The sequence below is a fragment of the Lygodium microphyllum genome, chromosome 22, assembly GCF_053477565.2.
Source record: "Lygodium microphyllum isolate KBCC chromosome 22, Lygodium_microphyllum_v1.1.10, whole genome shotgun sequence".
NCBI classification, from domain to species: domain Eukaryota; kingdom Viridiplantae; phylum Streptophyta; class Polypodiopsida; order Schizaeales; family Lygodiaceae; genus Lygodium; species Lygodium microphyllum.
Genome location: NC_141156.1, coordinates 51,486,243 through 51,507,936, shown reverse-complemented (window position 1 = coordinate 51,507,936; position 21,694 = coordinate 51,486,243). Strand labels below are relative to the sequence as shown.

At 43.0% G+C, this 21,694-nt stretch overlaps 1 protein-coding gene and 1 pseudogene across 3 annotated transcripts in view; one reads left to right on the top strand and one right to left on the bottom strand.

The window, feature by feature from the left end:
* LOC148017142 (magnesium transporter MRS2-1-like) overlaps positions 1 to 21,694 on the top strand; it is a 64,515-nt gene that overhangs the window by 32,671 nt on the left and 10,150 nt on the right. For all 3 annotated transcript variants that reach the window (XM_087662386.1, XM_087662385.1, XM_087662384.1), the window contains 3 exons: positions 20,769 to 20,897; positions 21,007 to 21,333; positions 21,500 to 21,547. In XM_087662386.1, coding sequence (XP_087518512.1) covers positions 20,769 to 20,897; positions 21,007 to 21,333; positions 21,500 to 21,547 — 504 coding nt within the window. The remainder of the gene's footprint in view (positions 1 to 20,768; positions 20,898 to 21,006; positions 21,334 to 21,499; positions 21,548 to 21,694) is intronic.
* Positions 68 to 9,112, bottom strand: LOC148017143 (uncharacterized; annotated as a pseudogene).

Here is a 21,694-nt window from a genome sequence, read left to right as displayed (position 1 = left end):
CTGAATAAGGGAGGGTGGGAGGGAAAAAAAGGATATCTCCCAATGCACAATAGAAATGATAGAGAAATCAAATGTTGATGCCGAACCTGCCGCCGGTCTTTGTCTTCTTTGATGAGGAGGAGAGAGCAGTAGCAATCAGTATACTGAAATCAGCTCTGAGCAGTGTGTGGTAGGCTGGAAACAGGCACCAGACTATTGTAGACAGCAATGGCTAGCTTGGACCGTGATGTCCTCCGCGTTCGGGGTATGGGCAGTAAGGTGAAATACCTGAAATCTACAAAAACGAAATTGTTTTTTGAACGGAGAGTGATAAGCAACAGTCGCTCTGCTGTAAACAGCTACAAATTGCGGATGGAAGGCTGGAAACAAGTGCTAGACTGTAGATGACAGCAAGAGACAGTTGATTGCGATGTTCTCCGCGAAAGGAGTGTGAGCAGCAAGCTGAAATCACCTGAAACCTGCAAAAACGAGATTTTGGTGCGGTGGAAGAAGAAGAAGAGAAGTGGATGCTGAATCTGCCACGTCTTTGCCTTCGCTGGAGTGAAGGATCTTTGTCGTTGTTTGAGCAGATCCAACTCTGATACCATGTCAAAAGATGACGTACTAGCGAGAAAGTAGGGTTTGCGGGGAGAAACACGGAGTGAACTCGGCAAACATGGAGAAGAGAAGAGAAGAGAGAAGAAACTCTGATGAATGGAATGATGAAGATCTGAATCATGAAGTGAATGTGATACAAGGGAACAAGGGTGCCGTAGCACAAGGAAGATGATGAAGATAGCCACGAACCATGAACCGCAATGTCCTCTTGAAGGGGTGCGAGGGTAGTGGAGAGGCTGGAAAGAAGTGGTGACGGACTGAATGAATCAACTGTGAGGAATGAATGAGAGAGTGGCCTATAAATAAGCATAGTCAGTCTAGGATGGCGCTCCTTTTTGGGGCTGCAAACCCTAAACGCAAAACGCAGAAACACAAAAACGCAAACTGCGAGTGAAGAGTGAAGGGTTTCTCAACAATGCTACCTCCCCCTTGAGTATTAGGCAATACTCCGGACCCTTGCTTTGCTGAACCTGACGGAGCCCAAACTAAAGTCGGCTCCAACTGAAAGGCATCTAGCTAAAGTTGTAACAACTGAGGATGGTCTACTAAGTCATCCTCTTCCATCCATTTGGCATCCATTGGTGAATAATTTTGAAATTTCACCATTTATCTCTTGGAAACTTTACCTTTGACCTTTCTTTCCTTATGTGCCAAAATTCGCTAAGGTACCAAAATCTTATCTAGCTCCTCAACCTCAAGCTGAATTTCAGCAGACATATCCTTTGGCACATCACCATGAAAAGGCCTCAACAAATTGACATGAAAGGCATTGTGTATCCGCCAATATGGAGGTAATTTCAGCTGATATGCCACATCGTTGATCTTCTCCAACACCTAGAAGGGCCCATAGTATCTCATACTCAACTTCAAATACAGTCTTTCTCTTCCTTTTATCTTTTTCAACCTTGCCTTTTCAAGATGCAGCAATTCATAATCACCCTCTACAAATTACAAAGTACGTCTATGGCGATCAGTTGCCCTCTTTTGCTTTTCTTGCGATCTCTGAAGTGCATATTTTATCTTTGCATAGGCTACATCCAAGTTTTCCACACAACGATCAACCTCAAAGATCTTATTCTTAGTTTGCAGAATACGTGGTACCTTCTTGCCACCCTCAACCACCTCAAATGGAGCTTTGCCCGTAGAACTATGCACTGTATTGTTGTAAGCAAACTCAACCAAGGGCAAATACTGCTCCCACTGTGTCTTGTGGTCTGAAACATAGCACCTCAAAAGATCTAACACTATGGAATTTGCTTCCTTAGACTGACCATCTGTTTGCAAATGTAAGGATGATGAGAATTTCAGCGTGGTACCCATATTTTTAAACAAGCCCTTCTAAAATAAACTGGTCATCCGGGGGTCTCAATCACTAATGATCGACTATGTCATACCATGATACTTAAAGATGTACTGCAAAAACAATCGTGACATATGATCAACCTTTATTTTCTTCCTCACCGAAATGAAATGGGCTTGTTTGCTAAACCTGCAAATGATAGTCTATATCCCATCATTCCTTGTAGGTGTCTTAGGAAGCTTTAAAAAAAAGTCCATTGCAATGCTCTGCCAAGGCCCATTTGGAATAGGCAAGGGCTGTAACAAACCCGGCATTTTTTGCCTATCATGCTTTACCTTCTGGCATACGATGCATGTCTTAACAAATTGTTCTGCATCATGACTCAAAGCTGGCCAATAAAAGAAATGCTCCACTGCCTTGACTGTGGCATCAATACCTCTGTGTCCTGCATACGGAGGAGCATGACTTTCAGTGATAACTCTGGGCCTTAATTGCTTTATGACACACAATCATCCATGCATCATCAGAAATCCATCTCTTAGCACAAAGCGTCCATTCCTTTGGCCATTGCAAAGCTGATCATAAACATTAGCAAAATCTGAATCAGCAACATATCGCTCTTTCATGGCATCCAACTCAGTGTGATAAACCATACTGACAGCTGAAATTTGTGGCTTACGTGATAGTGCATCAAAAACAACATTCTTTTTACCATCAATATGTACAATCTAAAAATGAAACATAGAGAGAAAATTTGCCCATCTCATATGCTTCTCTGATAACTTTGTTTGTGTCAGAAAGTATTTCAAAGTTTGATGGTTTGTCTGCACTGTAAAATCAGCCCCCAACAAATAATGTTTCCACATAGACAGTGCATGAATTACGGCCAAGAGCTCTTTCTCATAGACCTGCAAATTCTTTTATACACCGTGGAGAATTCGGCTCTCATAAGCCACAACTTGGCCGTCTTGCATAAGAACAGCCTCAATGCTGTTTCACATGCATCACATTGAACTATGAACGACTTTCTTAGATCGGGCAACACAAGCACATGATCTGAAGTCATATTTTTCTTCAACTTTTCAAATGCTGAAATTTCCACTGCTGTCCATCTAAATGGCATATCCTTCTTCTGCAAGGCATGCAATGAAGATGCAATTTCAGCAAACCCGCGTATATACTTCCTATAGTAAGAACATAAACCCAAGAAGTTGCAGATCTCATATAGGTTCCTCAAAGGTGGCCATAATCGTATTGCTTCAACCTTTGCAGGGTCCATACAAATACTATCAGCCGATACAACATGCCCCAAAAAGTGGATTTCATGCAAGAAGAATTCACGTTTCTTGTAATTGATAACCAGCCTATGGTCACACAGTTCATTGAACACAATATCCAAGTGTTTTCTATGCTCTGCCTCGTTCTTTGAATAGACAATCATGTCATCAAAGAAAGTGCCCACAAATCCTCTATGTGGCCTGAAGATACGATTCATCATCTGATTAAAAGTGGCAGGAGCATTCGTAAGTCCAAAAGGTATAACAAGAAACTCATACAATCCAAAAGATGTCCTAAAAGCTATCTTAGGCACATCTTCTGGTCTAATGCGTATCTAATGATACCTACTTTTCAAATCTATACTGCTAAATATGGCTGCCCCTTGCAATCTATCCATAACATCATCGATCCGAGAAAGCGGAAAATGATTCTTTAGTGTGATCTTGTTCAGAGCACGATAATCAATGCACATACGTCACGAACCATTCTTTTTCTACACCAAAAGCATTGGAGAACAAAAAGGAGATGAGCTAGGCTGAATCAACCATTTTTCTAACAGCTCATTTACTTGACTCATAATCTACTCTTGTTGGGCTGCACCAACTCTGTAGGGTGGCTTATTAGGTGGGCTACTTCCAGGGATAAAATCTATGCCATGATCTTCTGGCCTTTCAGGTGGTAGCTGCCCTGGAAGTGATTGAGAGAAGCAATTAGCATACATTTTCAGAAATGACATGCGATCCTTCTCTAACTTAGACATGTTTTCAACATTCTCACTATCATCTTTATCCTTAGTAAAAACCAAGTACGCTGAAAGATGATTTTTCATTACTTTGGAAATGGCAGTTGCAGATACAACAGAGACAGATTCACCTTTCGACTTTACATCAAGTGTGAGTAGCTTTCCTTTATGTTGGATAGTAATCTTTTTGGCACGAGAATCAATCGCTGCGGTTGTTAATGCTGATTTGCAAGCTGAAATGCCAAGACAACATGCTGAAAATGGAAATTTGCAGGAACAGCCAGCAAACAATGACTATTGGGTTAGGAGATCGTCTAGGGCTACTAGACAACTTGACAAATTGGTTCGTGGTGCAAACAATGTGGCTGATTATGTCATGTTGATAGACTGTGGTGAACCGTCTTACTTCAAGGAAGCAATGGACAGATAGGACAACAAGAAATGGGATAAAGCCATGTTGTCAGAGATGGAATCTCTTGAGAAAAATAACACTTGGGACTTGGTGCAGTTGCCTAAAGGGCAGAAAATACTTCCATGCAAATGGGTTTACAAGATGGTTACTTCTGGTTCCTCACCAAAGTACAAAGCAAGATTGGTTGCAAAGGGGTACAAACAGGAGCATGGAATTGACTTTGATGAGATTTTCTCTCTTGTAGTTAAGATGACTACATTGATTTCGGATGGTGGGCCTTCAGGGGAAGACATGGTGACTGGACCCCTATGTTTTTTGGAAGGAGCTCAGGGAATGGCGCCTTTGGATCTGGGAGGGTAGACCACTTGATGAGCTAGAGTGGGATCCAGGAGAGTGGCTATGGCCGGCCTCTGCGGTCGCCAAGAAGCCACCCAGGTTCGTAGAGTACAGTGCTAGGATAGGCAGACATGTACTGATGCAAGAGGATATAGACTGGGCGCCGTCACATAGCAGACATTGGGCAGAGCACAGCATCATGGAGCCCTTCTGACGGACCTTCTTGCGCCACCTATGGAATAGCTGGAGGTCAAGGAGGGTGTCGTGCTTCTTATGGCTGGTGGCACATGGAGACTTGGCGGTGGGAAGTTGGCTTGCCCAGATGCAGGAGGAGGGAGGTTGTAAGCGCTGCACACAGCAGCCTCTGGAACCCCAAAGTACTGCCTTTGGTCAAGTGAGAAGGCGCAGCTTGTGTGGAGAGGAGCATGCCGTATCCTTCGCCGTATAGGACCCAACCTTGGATGTATCTCATGGGGAGCTTTTTGTTGGTAGGCAGTCAGCCAGGGCTGTCACCTTTTGTATGAGGCCGGGATGCAGAACACGATATTCATTATTGAGGCAGGGTTGTGTGCAGTGGTTAGTTTGGAGGCTCTACCCATACGCCAGGTACCAGAGCCCACAGCAAACCGCTCGGAGGTATGGGAGATCATAGGAAGTCTTATTGGATGGCATATCTGGAAGGCGCGGTGTCAGGAGGCCTTCGACAGAGAGAGACTTTCAGTACATGCGACCTTAGCAGAGCTTTGGACCTCCATCATCCACTCCCTTCGCAGCCGATGGAACCAGGTGCAGGGCGAGTCAGGAGCTCCGAGGTCACTTCATGCACACTTGGGGCGGCCAAGGTCTATTCTTCGTGATGCAGGCAGGCAGTCCTAGTTGGCGATATACTCCCCCTCCCTCCCCCCCCCCCCCCCTCCCCCCCAAAATGGCTGCTTGCCCCCATCCCCCCCAGACTGCCTTGAGAGGCTTCTATATATGATGTATTGGTGACTTTGCATCTGCTCCAACTAGTCTATTGAGCATGAGCACTCTGTTGTAATCAGTTTTTTGAGTAATATAATCAGCCACATTTTACTTGAAAAAAAAAAGAAAAAGAAAAGAAACTGCAAAAATTATCACCACCTGGTGATAGGGAGTTCTTGAAAATACTATTTTCAAATATTGCTTATGCTTTTCTTCATCTTTTGGATGAACCAAAATATCATTAAACAAAGTACTTCTAAACTTTTGATGTACTCGAAAGATTCTTTCCATCATTCTATTAAAGGTTGCAGGAGCATTGGTGAGACCATAGTTGTCAAGTAGGAAAGGTACGATACGGTACGGTATGATAAAATACGGTACTAATTGGTACCTTATGATTTTATAAGGTACAGTACGATATTAGTAAGAAAAAAATTAAGATGCTTTTTTAAATAACAAAAATCATAAATCATTAAATGATAGATCATAGAATACATATTTAAAGTGAAAATAGCCATTTCATTACAGAATAAGATGAATACATGAGGGTGACCATCGCGGTCGCATGGGCTAGCCGCTACGCAAACATGCGATACAACTACAGTCTAGTATATCTGATACAAAAAAAAGAAAGACCTATGTCATATGAATCTATGATGAGGCATTACTATCATTATCATCATCATCATCATCAGAACCATCTGAGTGCTCATCAAGAGAGTCTGAAGATGACTCCTCGGCATCCGATGATGAGACACACATATACTCATCCTCACTGATGAGGTTACCATCATCATCAAATGATGGCTCCCTAGGTGGCAGCTGTGTAGGCAAGGGGGGGATGTCATCATGAGGTACAGGATGTGAGCTACTAGAGCCCCGCCTTACATATGTTTGCAAGCCACTCGAACCACCCCTTCTCAATAATGGAGGGCGTCGAATGACCATGCCCCTGCTACCATCTACTCAAACTCCTCACCCACGAGCACGCTGACTGTGAGTATCACGAGTATCTCCTGCTATAAGCTCTCTATAGAGCTCTGCAAAAATCATCTCCTCCTCCTCGCTCACCTACTTATGTATACTCGGAAGAGTGTCGCCCGTCAACTTGAATATATCAACATTTACCTATACAACGTAGTGATGCACGTAGGATTGATCATTGTAAATGCTAAAGTCTAAATTGTAAAGTATAAAGTTTAAACTTCAAAGTTCAAAGTTTAAAAGTTAAAACAACAAATTTTAAATGTTATGGTGAAGTGTTTAAACTTTACCTGCTTCGGACTACCCATGCTCATCATAGCCCTCATCATGCGTAAGTTAGTGCGGCAATAAACTAGCCGCTCTAACTGTCGTGTGCTAAGCCGATTACGAATCTTTGTGTGACTGAGAGAATAGGCACTCCAGTTTCTCTCACATGCACCCGAAGAGCAATCCTCGGTAAGGACCCTCATGGCTAAGGATTGAAGGGTCTCCAGTGCGTATCCAAAGTTTTTCCACCAAAATAAAGGCTTCACAAGCAACTCTCTCCTCCAAAAAGTGAGAGAAGCGAAAGCCACATGCCCTCTCTGATCTGCATAGCATAGCATCCTAGCTCCTCTAGCACTGCATTGTGGTCATCCATAGGAACCACACAAGTCAAATAAGCAAGCTGGTCTGAACGGAACTCTTTATCATCCATGACCACCGGTGACTTGTAAGCCGGATGTACCAATACGGCAAAACCATGGATGGGCTTATGCATCTACGCCCATCTCCTCTCTGCTATCTCTAAAACATGTGCACGCTGTCTCTGTGATCATTGTACAAGCACGTGCCTCCGCCAATGCCGCTCTAAAGAAGTGAACGAGAAGGCCCATGGTAGACCCCTCGCAATCACTCATACGTAATATCCTATAAAAGGGAGTCACGACAATGACAATGGCACGGACTTTTTGCCAAAACTGCTCATCAAAGCACAAGCGTTGCATGGCTTTGGCCTCCTCTGTGTCATGCTCATCCCACTCATTCCATAGAGTAGACACCATTGTCTGGCGCAAGGCAGACCCCACCTCATAAAGGCGCTCCAACAATAACCACATGTAAGCAAAGCGAGTTGAAGAAGGCTTCTTCAACTCCAGTGTGCTATGCTTACGATACATCATAAGCACCTTTACCTTTACCGTGAAGAATGTGACAATTGATGTAGCTTTGCGGACCACCCTCTTCACCTACTTGAGCTTCCCAATGTCCCCCATGAGCAAGTCTAAACAATGACTTGCACATGGAGTCCACACAATTGTAGGGAACTCGGCCTCAAGCAAACGGCCCACGCCGACAATTCGATGCATTGTCGGTAACAACTGGCACCACATTTGAGGGGCCCACCTAGAACCACAATTCACAAAGTACAAGTTATGTATAAATCAAATTTCAATTATGAATCATGATATTATCATAATAAAAGAAAGTGAAACAAATTTAAAACGCAAATTGCAATGTATACCTTAATGATGGCCTGTCAAATGTGGCGGTAGATGAATGCGCCCGTCGTTTTTCTCCCCCTCTTGCCGGTCTCTACAGCCCACAAAAAGTAAGTGCCGAGTGGACATGAGACGAGTATGTTGATGATGCCCCGTTTCTTATGATCACTCCATCCGTTGATGAGAATAGAGCAACCATATTTTATCCATGCGGCCTGAATAGGATCAAGGGCTCTATCAATCCTCTCCTTCTCTTCATCAATCTTTCTCATTCTCATGTCGTTGTATGTGACACCGGTCCATCCTTCACATGGACCCACATTGACAATGGCTTTAACCATCTTCTTCCATTGCTCTTGCTTTAGGACATTGAATGCAAGGTTGCACTCAATCACCATGCGTGCAATTTCAATGTCTGCAAGTCGTCGTCTTTCTCTAAGAAAGGCAACCGATCCACGCACATGACCGGGAGCTTGAGAGAGGGACGATTGTCTCTTTGGCACCGCATGAGCCTCCACTCTTTGTCTTTTACCGGAGCTGGATGCGGATGTGGAGCCCCCACCACCAATGGTAGAGGCCTCTCCCGCATCAGTTGAAAATATGCCCACGTTGGATGCTTCCTCGTTAGTAGGCATAGGAGTTGGTACCGATAAGCCACTTCCTCCTCTTGTGGATTCCCCTCTCATCTTGGCGAGAATCTCCTCCGCAATGTTTTGAGGGATCTCCTTGCATGGAGCAACTTGCCCCCTCGTCTTAGAAAGATGTTGGAGAAGCCGAGTTGCACCACTTGTATAGCGCTTCCCGCAATACTGGCATGTCCAATGGTGGGATTTGGACTTCTTTGTGTCCCTCTTCACATGGATAGCATGCAAATTGAAGGCCTCGTACTTCTCACGAGTAATGGTGCCAATGACGGATAAAGAGGCCTGAGAGAGAGAGAGAGAGAGAGAGAGAGAGAGAGAGAGAGAGTATATTAACGTCTCTAAAAGGCCAATGTGGCCTATGAGACCAAAGCAGTACATACAATGATGGTGTGTTTCTCATCTAGAACGAGAAAAAAGATGAAAAACATGCCTATAAGACTGAAAAGGAAATGAAATAGTGTCCCATAAAAGGGAAACATGTCAATGATCTGAAAGTGAGAGTAGAGAAAGGAAAACTCTCCATCAATGATATGTCTGTTCTCTAGGGAGGTGTATCTCTGCATAGCTAAGGCGTCTTGGCATCTGTCTCCTGTGGCGCTCAATGATGGCTTTAATTTGTCTGTGGTGTGGATGTCTAGGCCTTCGTCCGGGTGGACGTGGGCGCCTAGACCGGCTAAGTGCCACTGCTCTATCCAAAGGGACACCTACAGAAGATGAGGTCCAATGATGATGTACTCCTGTAGGCTGTGTGGCAGTAGTAGTGGTATCTGCCATACTCTGTCGTGTATCCATGAAAAAGTCAATGACTGCTCTCTGTCTATGTGAGCCGAGCTGTGGGGGCCTCCTACTCCGTAGAATTGTTGCTCTGCGCCTCTGGAGCTCCAAGAGGAAAAATCCCAAGCATCTCTGATCCTCATACTGCATGATCCGTCTCAGGGGTCCAAAACCCTCTCGAAACAGACAGTGGTATCTACCTCGTATGTCGTAATATACAATGCATCGGCAGATGTAGTGTTCCTTTGTCTCTGGCTCTCTGTCGCATAGTGGGCATATGCGTTCTTCTGTCTGTATACCCTCCCATCTGCCTGTCTCAATCCTCAGGTGGTGGGATGAGGTGCGGATTTGACCAATAGCTGTGCGTAGTCCATGAGGCAGCTGTGTGTCCATGTAATTGGGTCGGGTGATGAAACCATCCTCAGATACCTGGAGGAAGTGGGTCTGGTAGTGTGCCATCCTCGTGCCATGGGGCGAGGGGGGTCGGATCCAGGTCTTCTCCGTATCTAACTTCAGTATGTCTGCTCTGATCACATGGTTTAGCTCTGATCGGCTTAGGTCAAGTGTAGGGCAATCCAGGCTATAGTCAAAGGGGGGTAGTCTGTCAATCTGCAGACCATGTAGACGCATCCATGTACTCATCTGAGCATACCAACAGTGTCTGTCACCGTCTGCTGCTAGTTGTCTAGAGGAGGCCAGGGCTAGCCGTGGGTATCTATCTTGGGGGAGCTCCCATAGTCTATGTATGAAAGTCACTGCCTGAACCAAGGCCTCAGCCACCATGGGTGATGCCCCCAACTCAGCTCTGATAATCTCATGTGGGGTCGAGCTCTTCGCTCGTATCATGCGTGAGATCATCATGACCAGTGGTCTTTCCATATGCTCCCATCCATCATAGTATTCCTTCTCTGGTCCATCCTGGTCTCCCAAAGGCTGTCTCCTCGTGTGAAACAGACTCGGACCCCAAATAGCTGCCCCATATAGGAGTGTGGGTGTAACCAAGGTGTCAAAAAGCCACAGTTTGGTGCGCGGCTCATGAAATTGTATATGAGCACATTGCCTCTCCAATGCCCCTAAGGCTGCATATGCTTTTGCCAAACGAGCCTCTGATGTCTCTCTCCAAGAGAACTGTGGTCCCTTCAATGTGACCCCCAAATAAACATACTGCCTAACCATCTCCACTGGCTCTCCGTCAAAAGTAAACTGGTGCTCAGCTCTTGTCACCCAAGCAGCTGAAGTGTTAAATACCATAACTTTAGTTTTCCCAAGGTTCACCTTAAGATCTCTATCTCTGCAAAAAGCTGATAATGCATCCAAGTGTCTATTTAGTCCCTCAGGTGAGTCAGATATAAGTACAATATCATCGGCATAAAGCAGTAATGGTATCAGCACTCCAGCTAGGCTGGCTCCGGCCCCACCCGTCCTATCCACATATTCTGAAATTTCATCTATATACAGCCCAAAAAGTGTCGGTGAAAGTGGACAGCCTTGTTTCACCCCAATGGTGCTATTGACTGTATCTGAGATGCCCTCAGGTGTTCGTACTCTGCCTGTCACTGTCTCATATAGGGCATAGATACTCCACTGTATCTCTACGGGCACATCAATGTTTTGCATTCTTTTCATGAGTCTAGCACGTGGCACTGTGTCAAAGGCCTTGCGAAAGTCCACAAAACAGCAATAGATCTTTTTCTTGAATGCCTTGCCTTCTTCAATGATTGCCCTCAACGTAAAGATATGGTCTAGAGTTGTATATCCCCTCCTGAAGCCAGCCTGGCCTTTTGATCTCAGGCCATGCATCTCGGCCCATTCACTCAACGCTTGTTCCACGATAGAGCCATATATCTTGGCCAGCATGTGTCCAATCATGATAGTTCGGTAGTTACTAGGTAGCGCGGGGTCTCCACTCTTAAAGAGCGGCACAATAATATGGTCTGACCAACAGGTTGGAAATCCCTCACAAACTGCCCTATTAAAGATGTGAGCCAGCGTTGGTGCCAGAATATCACAGGCATGCGTGAAGTGTTCAGCCACTAAACCCTCATGGTCTTGGGCTCTTCCATTTTTCAGCTTCCATATGGCATTCCTCACTTTTTTTTCTGTGAAAAATCTGCAATTTGCTGGTCGTGAGGTTGAGGGGAGTGGCATAGGCTCTTGGCCAGGGATATCATAGAGTGTGCAAGCATATCCATGCCAATCATCCAGTCTAGTAATTTGTAGGGGTGGCTGGCTCTCATGCATCTTTTTCCATGCTCTCTTGCTGTCCTGCCCCAAGAACATGGAATACATTTCTGTTTCTAGTCTGCTCAGGTATTCCTGCTTCTTTTTGCGTACCAACCGTCTGAAGAGTGTTCGAGCATGCTTATGGGTGCATATACCAAGTGCCAGCTCTCGCTGAAAATGTGCTCGTGTCTCTCTGCACTCATCATCATACCAGCCATTCTGTGGAGCATTACCTCGTGGAGGTTTATCTGACGGTGTAGTGTGTGGGAAAGCGTATGCTGCTGAAGTGTGTATTATCTCGGCCAACTGTCCTGTAAACTCATCCAGAGAGGCCTGTGTGTCTAGCTCCCTCAATGCATCTTGCACAGTAATGCTGTATATGTGTGAGGTCGCTTCCACAAAATCATAGCGTGGTAATTTTGGTATATGTGACTGTGCTTCATGTATATGCCCATATTGCATTGTGAAAGCTAGAATAGCATGGTCTGCTACTAATCCAATTGGTCTGTCCGAGATTTCAAAACTTTTTATGTCAGGTAGCAAGTTGGGTGATCCAATCAAATAGTCCACTGTGCTTGACCCCTTCTTGTTATTCCAACATGTGAAGCCATTAGATCTTGGCCACTGTGTTAGCCCGTTAAGGATGGCCAAACCATGTGCACTTCCCAGTGCCAGTAGGTGTGTTCCATATTCTGTTATCTCTCTATCTTGGGCTGATCTAACTAATCCCACTTCATCTAATGCAATATCTCTGAACATCTCATCACTAGTGTCAAAGAAAGCAGATTGGTTGTTTCCTGTGCGTGCATTAAAGTCTCCTGCTAGTAGAACATCCCCAATTCTCATGTATCCCATTATGTCCTCATATAATGGTGTATACGGGGATGCCTCTTTAGGGGCAAACTTAGAGTATGCAGGGGGAAAATAGCATATGGCAATATACATGTCGCGAGTTCTGCTTGTACGTAACCTGATCCACATGTATCTTGCCTCTACATCTCTATGTACCACTTGGACTGTATCTCGGAGCTCTTCTCTAAATAGAATTGCCACACCTCCTGATCCCCTCGTCCCTCCAGGCCGTCTAGGCTGAGGGCGATATACACTTTCCCATCTATATCCATATACATCAGGTAAACGGCTGTCTTTACATTGATGTGTCTTAGTATACATAGCAATGTCTATACCTTTGAAAGTATCCTCAAAATAACCTACATCTGTCTTAAGGGAGCCATTGCAATTCCAGAGTGTGAACTTCAGGGTCTCATAGGCCGCGCACCGTCATGCCGTCCTTTTCTCTGTGATGATGACTCTTCCATCTCTGTATACAGCCCATTTACCTGCTTTCCGTGCCTCTAGAACACGTGGCATATTTTCCCTCCTGTGGGCTAACTGGGCTGGGGTGAGGTCTTCATCTAGGTAGATCTTTTCTCCTTTGAGAGCGATCCTCTTAGAGAGGAAGGCTCTCTTCTTTTCCAGGTCTCCAAACTTCAAGATGAGGACGTTTGTTTTTGTGTCAGCCTTCCCGACTCGCCAAGCCCCAATGATGGGTACATTTGTAGCTCCAATTTTGGTGGCAAGAGCTGTAGCATCTTCAATTGGGGAGCTTTTCTCGTCTAGTCCAACCACTCTTACGTGGAGTGCGCGTACCCGCCTTTTTGCCTCTTCTTCCAAGGTGGCATTCATGACTTCCACTTTGTTGCCATGCATTCCTTTGTTCTTTTTTGCCACATCTATCCATTCTGCATTTTCTTTGACGGTATTCTCAACATTCTCCATTGCTTTCGTGCACCTAGTGGGTCACATGATCCTTTTCCAGAAAAGTTTCCAGTTTGAATGCATGGCCTTGTCTTTTAGGCCATGGCTGGAGGGTTGCCTCAAGGAGGTGCTTTGCAGGAAGGCATGGGCATGCAAGGCAACTTTGGCACTGGAGAACCATTTGGGATGTAGGAAGGTATGCACACAAATACGTGGAGGCATGCAGCCCAGAATGCATAGAGGAATGTATGTGAATTTGGGAATAGGTACATAGGTGAGATGCACAAAATGCTAGAACATACATTTGGAAGTCTCTTGAAGTCTCTTTCTTATTATAGTTTAACATCTTAGGAAAAGCCAAAAGACTACAAAGAAGGTGGACCGTCCATGAAGTTTGAAACCTTTCTAAATACCAAAACACACTCATATTATGCAATAGATTGATGCAACACTATGGTGGCAATTTCATAGTGTCTTCCAAATTTTGCAAGGTGGCATTGTTGAGCTAAATTACCATTAGCTTTAATTAAACAGCCCTAAAACTTAAGTAAATTAATGAGTTTTAACCATTCCTTTAAACCAGGAGCGGTTTGAGAGAGTTTCAATGTCCCACATGTAAACCCTAATTGGTTTCTATAAATAGAAAGCTTGCCCTTCCATTCAGCCAATCCTGTTTTTATAGGTGTTAGGCACTCTAGCTTTGTTGCCATAGCCCTTTTGCAGAGAACATCTCAGCCGAGGCTGCCTGACATTGTCTCCATCCATTTGACACTTGTTTACAGCCCTCCGATACGGCCTACACTCCTTCTTCCAAGACTTGGGTTACGTTCCCTCTTGAACATCTTTGAGCTACCAATTGAAAGCAACATCCTTGAGATGCATTTTAACCATCACCAAAAGTAGTATCAAATTGTCTAGTAAAAGATATAGCTTTCTGAGAATCTCTATTACCATAGAAAATATCAAACTTGATGCTCTTCTCTCCAGGCTTGGAGTCTCTTTTAGCATTGTTTTCCTTTGCTAAAAGCATCCTTGAAGATTTAGCTACCATGGAAATAGTTGGCTCTTTGACTTTCTCCTTACCCTTCTGAGTTCTCCATGGAGGGATTCTTGGGACAAGAGGAGACATCTTGTGTATGATGAGACTTTGAAGTTAGCGCTTGGGTGGATCCTTGAATGATAGGTGATGTATTATCTCTCATAGAATTAATTGCATCAATAACATTGATACCTTTTATGTTGAGATAGGCCTTCACAATCGTAATGTCATATGTCTCAAGAGTCTTCTCAATAAGGAAATCTTCAAAGAACTTTACTTCAGCCCGTGCTTCAGTCCTTCTCTCCATCAAAGCTTGAATGTTTTAACTCCTTGTATCTTTGTATCTTCTCATAATCAAAGAAGCATATAGATAGAGTGTTGGGAACCTTCTGGTTATTCACCAAAATTCTTCTCTTTGTTTCTTAACATAGTAGAAAGTTGGACCCAAAGATCTTGTCTCCATAAAAGTTTTTGCAAAGAAGAAGTCCTTGCTCAGATACCAATGTAAGTGCGGGGAAGAACGTGAGAATGACAATACTTTGAACTTAACCAACTTGATTAATTATCACCATGAAAATTAGAAGATAGAGAGGGAGAGAGAGAGAAAAGAAAAAGAGTGGACATCACATTAAGAGGGGAACTAGCCCCTCTTCCTTTACAGGAATTTTATCGAAACAAACCACATGCACGGAGTGCATGAACCATATACAAAAGGGCTAATTTGTTGCAATTTTGAAAATTAGGGTTTTCAAATCCTAATTTTTGCAAACTCCATACAACAACCTGATTTTCTTCTTTAGTTCTTGGATTAGATCAAACTAAGTAGAAAGTACTTCTTGGATGAGAGATAGATAGAAGAGTACAAAGCATGCGGCTGAAATTTCAGCATGAGAGCTTATTACAAATAAATAGAGAAACCTCCAATATGTAGGTGTGGGACTTGGGCACTCAAAAGTGAAAAGTAGAGGTTATAAATGACAATTGTTTGCTGAAATTAACAAGTGTATACTCTAAAAAACTCTTAAATGATTAAGAATTTGAGATAGTTACTAAAGACAAAATTGTTCCTTGCAAAATTTCAGAGCCTTTGATGTGAACAAAATTTTCATTTGAGCAACTTCAAAAAATAGTAACCTCCTAAATCTTAGGAGCCGTCAAATTTAACTTCTAGAGAGCTTCATTATATAGGTTCACCAGTTCATGGTTTGTTTCTTCAATCATGAGCATCTAGTTTCACTTTCTGAAACCACTCATTATATGGCTTTTAGTCATTGTGACTATTTGAGTGTAAAAGTCTTAGTCATTTGAGCTTTTTGGTCAATCTGACCGCCCGACCAAACTTTTAATTTCTCTTGGGCATCTCATTAATGACGATCCAAGTATAATCATAAGGTATTTTGGCCATTGGCCACCCTTAAATAGAAAGATGAGTACTTAATCATATTTTGAAACACTCAAATAATGTAAATCGCCTTTTAAAGTATACGAGCATCAAATTAATTTGGAATGATTGAGCCAGTATATCTTGGTAACAATTTATATACAAAAGGTTTGTTATAGTCCTAATAAATAGCAAGTTGATAAGAATGATAGCAAGAGAAAGAATGACAAAACCTCAACTAGTTTAGTATTTGTTATAGTGGCAGATCAATGGAATGATGATAGCATTGAGCTTTGTAGAGCAACAAAATTAGAGATCGGGATGCACTTATCTTCCTTGATTCAAGACTATGATCAAACTTTATCTCTATTGACATATGGTTGTTCGGCCGTCTAGGCATCAGAGAGGATGAGATGGGGCCCATGGTTAAGATTGGCATGGCATGCAAGGGCCATGTGAGTCCGTCACTCCTATCATTGGAAGGCTTCATTTGCAATTCAAAGCTAAGTGGATAGCGAAGAGTTTTTTATTGCACCTTTGAAAAAATGTGATGTTTTGCTTGGGATGCCTTGGTATCATCATGTGCATGCAGTTGTTGATACTCATGATAAAATTGTGACGCTTTATTATAGAGGCAAAGTTTATATTTTCGATGTAAAATTCAAAGGGGAATCTCTCTCTCTCTTGTATCTGCTTCTGTCATTTCCAAAGAAATGAAAAATCATCTTTCAACTTGGTTTTCACTAAAGATAAAAGTGATAATGAAAATGTTGAAAATGTGACTTCATTGGATAAAAATCGCATGTCATTTCTAAAAATGTATGTTGATTATTTTTCTCACTCACTTTCGGGGCAAGTACCGCCTGAAAGACTTGAGGATCATGGCATAGATTTGATCCCTAGTAGTAGCCCTCCTAACAAGCTACCTTATAGAGTTAGTGCAACCCAACGAGAGGAGATTATGATTTAGGTAAATGAGTTGTTAGAGAAAGGGTTGATTTAGCCCAACTCATCTCCATTTTGTTCACCAGTGCTTCTAGTGTAGAAAAAGGATAGGTCATGGCACATGTGTACTAATTATCACGCGTTGAATAAAGTCACAGTAAAGAACAAATTTTCAATCCCTAGGATCGATGACATCTTGGATAGATTGCAGGGGGCAGCCATATTCAGCCATATAGATTTGAAAAATGGATATTATCAGATTCGGATTAGGCTTGAAGATGTATCTAAGACAACTTTTTGAACATCTTTTGGTTTATATGAGTTTCTTGTCATGCCATTTGTGCTTACTAATGCTCTTGCCACATTCCATAGAATAATGGATCACATTTTTTGGCGGCATAGGCCATTTGTGAATACTTTCTTCAATGACGTAATTGTCTTTTCGAAGAATGAGACCGAGTATTGGAAGTACTTTGCAATAGTATTCAATGAGTTGTGTAAGCATCAATTGTTGATAAATGATAAGAAAAGTGAATTCTTTTTGAATGAGATCTACTTTTTGGGGCACATTGTATGAGCTGATAGCTTTCGTATGGATCTTATAAAAGTTGAGGCAATTCATTCATGGCCACATCTCAGGAATGTTCATGAGATTCATAGCTTTATGGAACTTTGTTCGTACTACAGAAAGTATGTATGGAACCTTGCTGAAATTGCCTCTCTGTTGCATGCATTGCAGAAGAAGAATGTGCCTTTTAGATGGACAACAGTGGAAACTTCAGCATTTGATACATTGAAAGGCAAAATGACTTCGGATCCTGTGCTTGTGTTGCGTAATCTCAAGAAGTCATTTGTTGCGTAGTGTGATGCATGTGGAAATAGCACTAGGGTTGTTTTAATGTAGGATGGCCGTGTAGTTGCTTATGAAAGTTATGTTCTCCATGGTACAGTGAGGAATTTGCAGGTTTGATCTCAAAGAAGAGAAGATCTCAGCTTGTAGTGGTATAATCACCTATTTTTCTTATGTTTATATAAAAACCAGCAACATACCTTACTCTAAATGGAGTTACAAAGTGACCTAATGGATTACCAATGCCAAGAGGAGAAGATTAGTTGTTTTCCACACTACATTCATGCTATTAGGGTATATTCCACGGCTAAAACTTATAATTTTGCACCAAAGAAGACAAGAAATGGTTCTCTCCAAACTTAGGCTACTTAAACAAGAGAATAGCAGCCCCAAATATCAATCTTTTAAGTGAGTAACCAGTTGCTTCTTAATCCAATCTTGTTTTTAATGAAGAACTAATTAATGACTTGCTCATTAACCATAAGTGAGCTATTATTGGACCAAACTCGATCGTTAATTATAAGTGAGTTGTTCATTGGACAATAAGTGAGTTTTTTATTAGACCAAACTTAAACTCAAGGCTTGCTTGATAACTCAAGTGTTCTAAATGAGCTGCTATTGGGCGAAGCTTTCAATGTAACTGAATTCTAAGATGTAAACTTCAAATTTAATAAAAGTTTCACATTGCACCTTGTTACTTTTCCTTGCTCTTGCACCACATAGCTTGTACACTTGTCCATTGCATGTTCAATGTCAAATCCTTTACTAGTGGTGCAAGGGTCATCATGAGAAGAGCTAGGAGTATTAGAATTAAAATTAATTTAAAATAAAATTCTTCGTGAATTTGAACTAAGTCATTAAGCTCATTTCTCATTTTGGTAACACCTACTAGGCCGAAAAGGATGTGTGGTGATGGATTGGGTTGACCCACATGGCCCGAAGTCAAACGAGGCAACTTGGGTCAACCCCAGTCAAGGTTGAGACAACTCAATAGCTTAACTGAAAGTATTATGCATAATCGTAAGGCATGGCACCTTGGCAAGCCTTAAAAAGCTGCATGCCAATGGATGGGAATGACCCACATGCCCCCAAGTCAAGCAAGGCTATGTTGATGGGTTTTCTAGCATCCCCAACATAGACTACAAGGGAATGGACATCAGACTTACCGCCCAGCCATAAAGCCAAATGGGCTCACCCTTGAGCTTGGAGCCAATAGCATATAGGGCTATGCTCATATCCCAAGAGTTGGTGTTTGATACCACCAATCCACGCCGTCCTAGTGTATAGATATAATAGCCATTGGCCTAGAGTCCAAGAGTAGCGATCACACAATGAATGTGTGCAAATGGGCCTCGAGTCTTATTTATATTATTCAATTTCCTAACCCTAAAGTGCCCTTAGTTTTCCACTCTAATCCATTCATGGCCCAAGGTTGTGACCAATGTTGTAGGTGCCCATCCTGGATGTCCAAGGATGTAACATGTTTTTTCTAGTGAGTGGGTTCCTACTGAGCGGGCTTGCACCCACGTTCACTTTGCAGCTTGATGTTTGAAAGTGTAGTATTAGAGACATTGCATAGGCTGCCCCATGGGAAGGATCTGCTGACTGATTAGGGATTTATCGGCTCCAATCTCCATATTTTGGGTATTTTCTTAACATCTGCCATTGCTACTCATACCTTTGGCTCCTTGCTTCTATCACTACATTTGCAAACAATGTTGGAAGCACAGTGCCAAAAAAGTTGACAGATGTCCTCCACCAAATGATGGTTCTCTACTGCACGGCTTAGGAAGAGGAGAATGAGAGGGTACTTGGGGAACTTGTGTTGAGACCTAAAGGTGGAGAATGTGAAGCTACTATGCCAAGGAACCATCTAGATGATCCCCTTTGTGGACATCACAAGGGAGTTATTGACAAGCTCCTATGCTGCCTCCATGAAGGTGAGACAGCCCATGAAAATACCTTGTCCCATCAGCATCGCCTCTGCTATGTATGAGGTGCCAAGGTGTAAGGCAGAATTGAGCCCAATCTTAGAGATGTGTGTGGGGAGGGGAATGATTGCAGTCTCTTTGAACTTCTCCTTTGTGGCACAACCTGTGTGGAGTTATTCCTCCGAGAGAACCACATGTAAGGAGTATGATTGAGGTACACACATAGATTGCACTGGACCAAAGGTGGTTGTTGCATACATACCTCTTGGGACCTCCTGCACAAACTGCAACTGATCAAGAGTGGGGGAAATTCTGCTGCAAAGAGAGGGAATCACAAAAAATCTGGTTGGTTGAGAGGAGGGGTCGGCAAGCAGTCCACATGGCAGTGAAACAGTGGAGACAGGCATAAGAGAGAGGAGATGGCAACAGTAGGTAGAAAAAGGGGGGCGGTAGGTGAGGGAGAGTGGTGCTGACATGCAGGGGGCTGGGGAATAGATACCAGCAGTGTGGTAGCAGAGGGATGACTAGTAGCATGCCGAACAACAGGAGCAGTGGCAGTAGTGAAACAAGCAGGCATTTAAAGCCAGCCAGACTAGTGTGACCAACGGCTGAGGAGGACTGGTGAGAGGTGGTGGTGGTGCAGGCTGAGGCAGAGGAGGCGCGCATGATAGAGACGGCAGATGCAGTTCAGAGGGAGGCTCTGCTTACTGAATTTTAGGCATGCACTACATTTCTTTCACATAGCCCATCCCTCAATCTCTGCCTTCTATGATGTAAAATTTGAGCACAGATTTCCTCTTATGCTTCAGCTTTGCATGGCAAAAAGCAAGCATGTAACTCTTCCTAGACCTCCATTTTCCACTGTGTCATCTCCTTGGCCATTTCTTTTTTAAGGCTTTGCATTATGACAACATGGTTATTGTAGCTTGTGTATTGCTTGTGAATTCCTCCATTTCCTTTTTGCTACATGGCAACCCCAACTCAGCATCCTGCATCGATCTTTCTCAGAGCACATCCATGCATGTCTGTACCCACTTTATAGTACAGGTTAATGCAGGATAATAATAATGGTGGTACAGGCATGTTGGTTTGGGAGGGAGAGATTTCTGATCTCAATTTACAAAATCCAGCAGGCCATGGAATTAGAGGTTGAGGCTTACCCTATGCTCGATGAATTGACATCCAAAGTCAGCATGCTGAATTTGGAGCGTGTGCGAAGACTGAAAAGCAAGCTTGTTGCTCTAACTTGTCGTGTGCAAAAGGTAACCTTAATACATGCTTTACCCATGTGACTTTGGATTTTGATTAACTGATCAAAACTGCTCTGACAATTCAAGATACGGTATAGACAATAAATCCTTTTACATGCAGGTAAGAGATGAGATTGAACAGCTAATGGATGATGATGGAGACATGGCTGAGATGTATCTTACTTTGAAGAAAGAGCAGGAGTTTGATTTTCCTAAAGACATTGCCTCATTTGGAGCTGGAGCATCCATTTCAGCTCCTGTTTCCCCTGTTTCTTCTCCTGGAGGAAGTCGCAGACTTGAGAGGACAGTTAGTAATGCTTTCAGTCAAGCAAGAAGCAGGCACAGTGTCAGAAGTTCAGAGAATGACAGCGAGGATGTAGAAGAACTAGAGATGTTGTTGGAAGCTTATTTTGTCGTTATTGATGGCACCCTTAACAAGTTAACATCTGTATGCTCTCTAGTCCTAATGGATCTAAGTTTTTGTACATAGCACATAGGCGATTGAAGGCTATGGCTTGTTAGTGTACAATGTTGCAACTTACATGTCTTCAACTTGCATATATTTAGAGAGGATAATGTGCTTTTGTTTTTTCTTCTGTTTCTCTGTATCACAGTTGAAGGAATATATTGATGACACTGAGGATTTCATCAACATTCAATTGGTAAGTCAGTGGATACCTTGTTTGATGCACCATCAGAACCCTGGATGCCTTGCCAGTAGAGCCAAAAGTCTGTCCTGTCTGCAAATATTTTACTAATTTGAAAGTTGGTTTTATGACTATTGTCAAGAGTTGGGTCAAGGCAGTCTT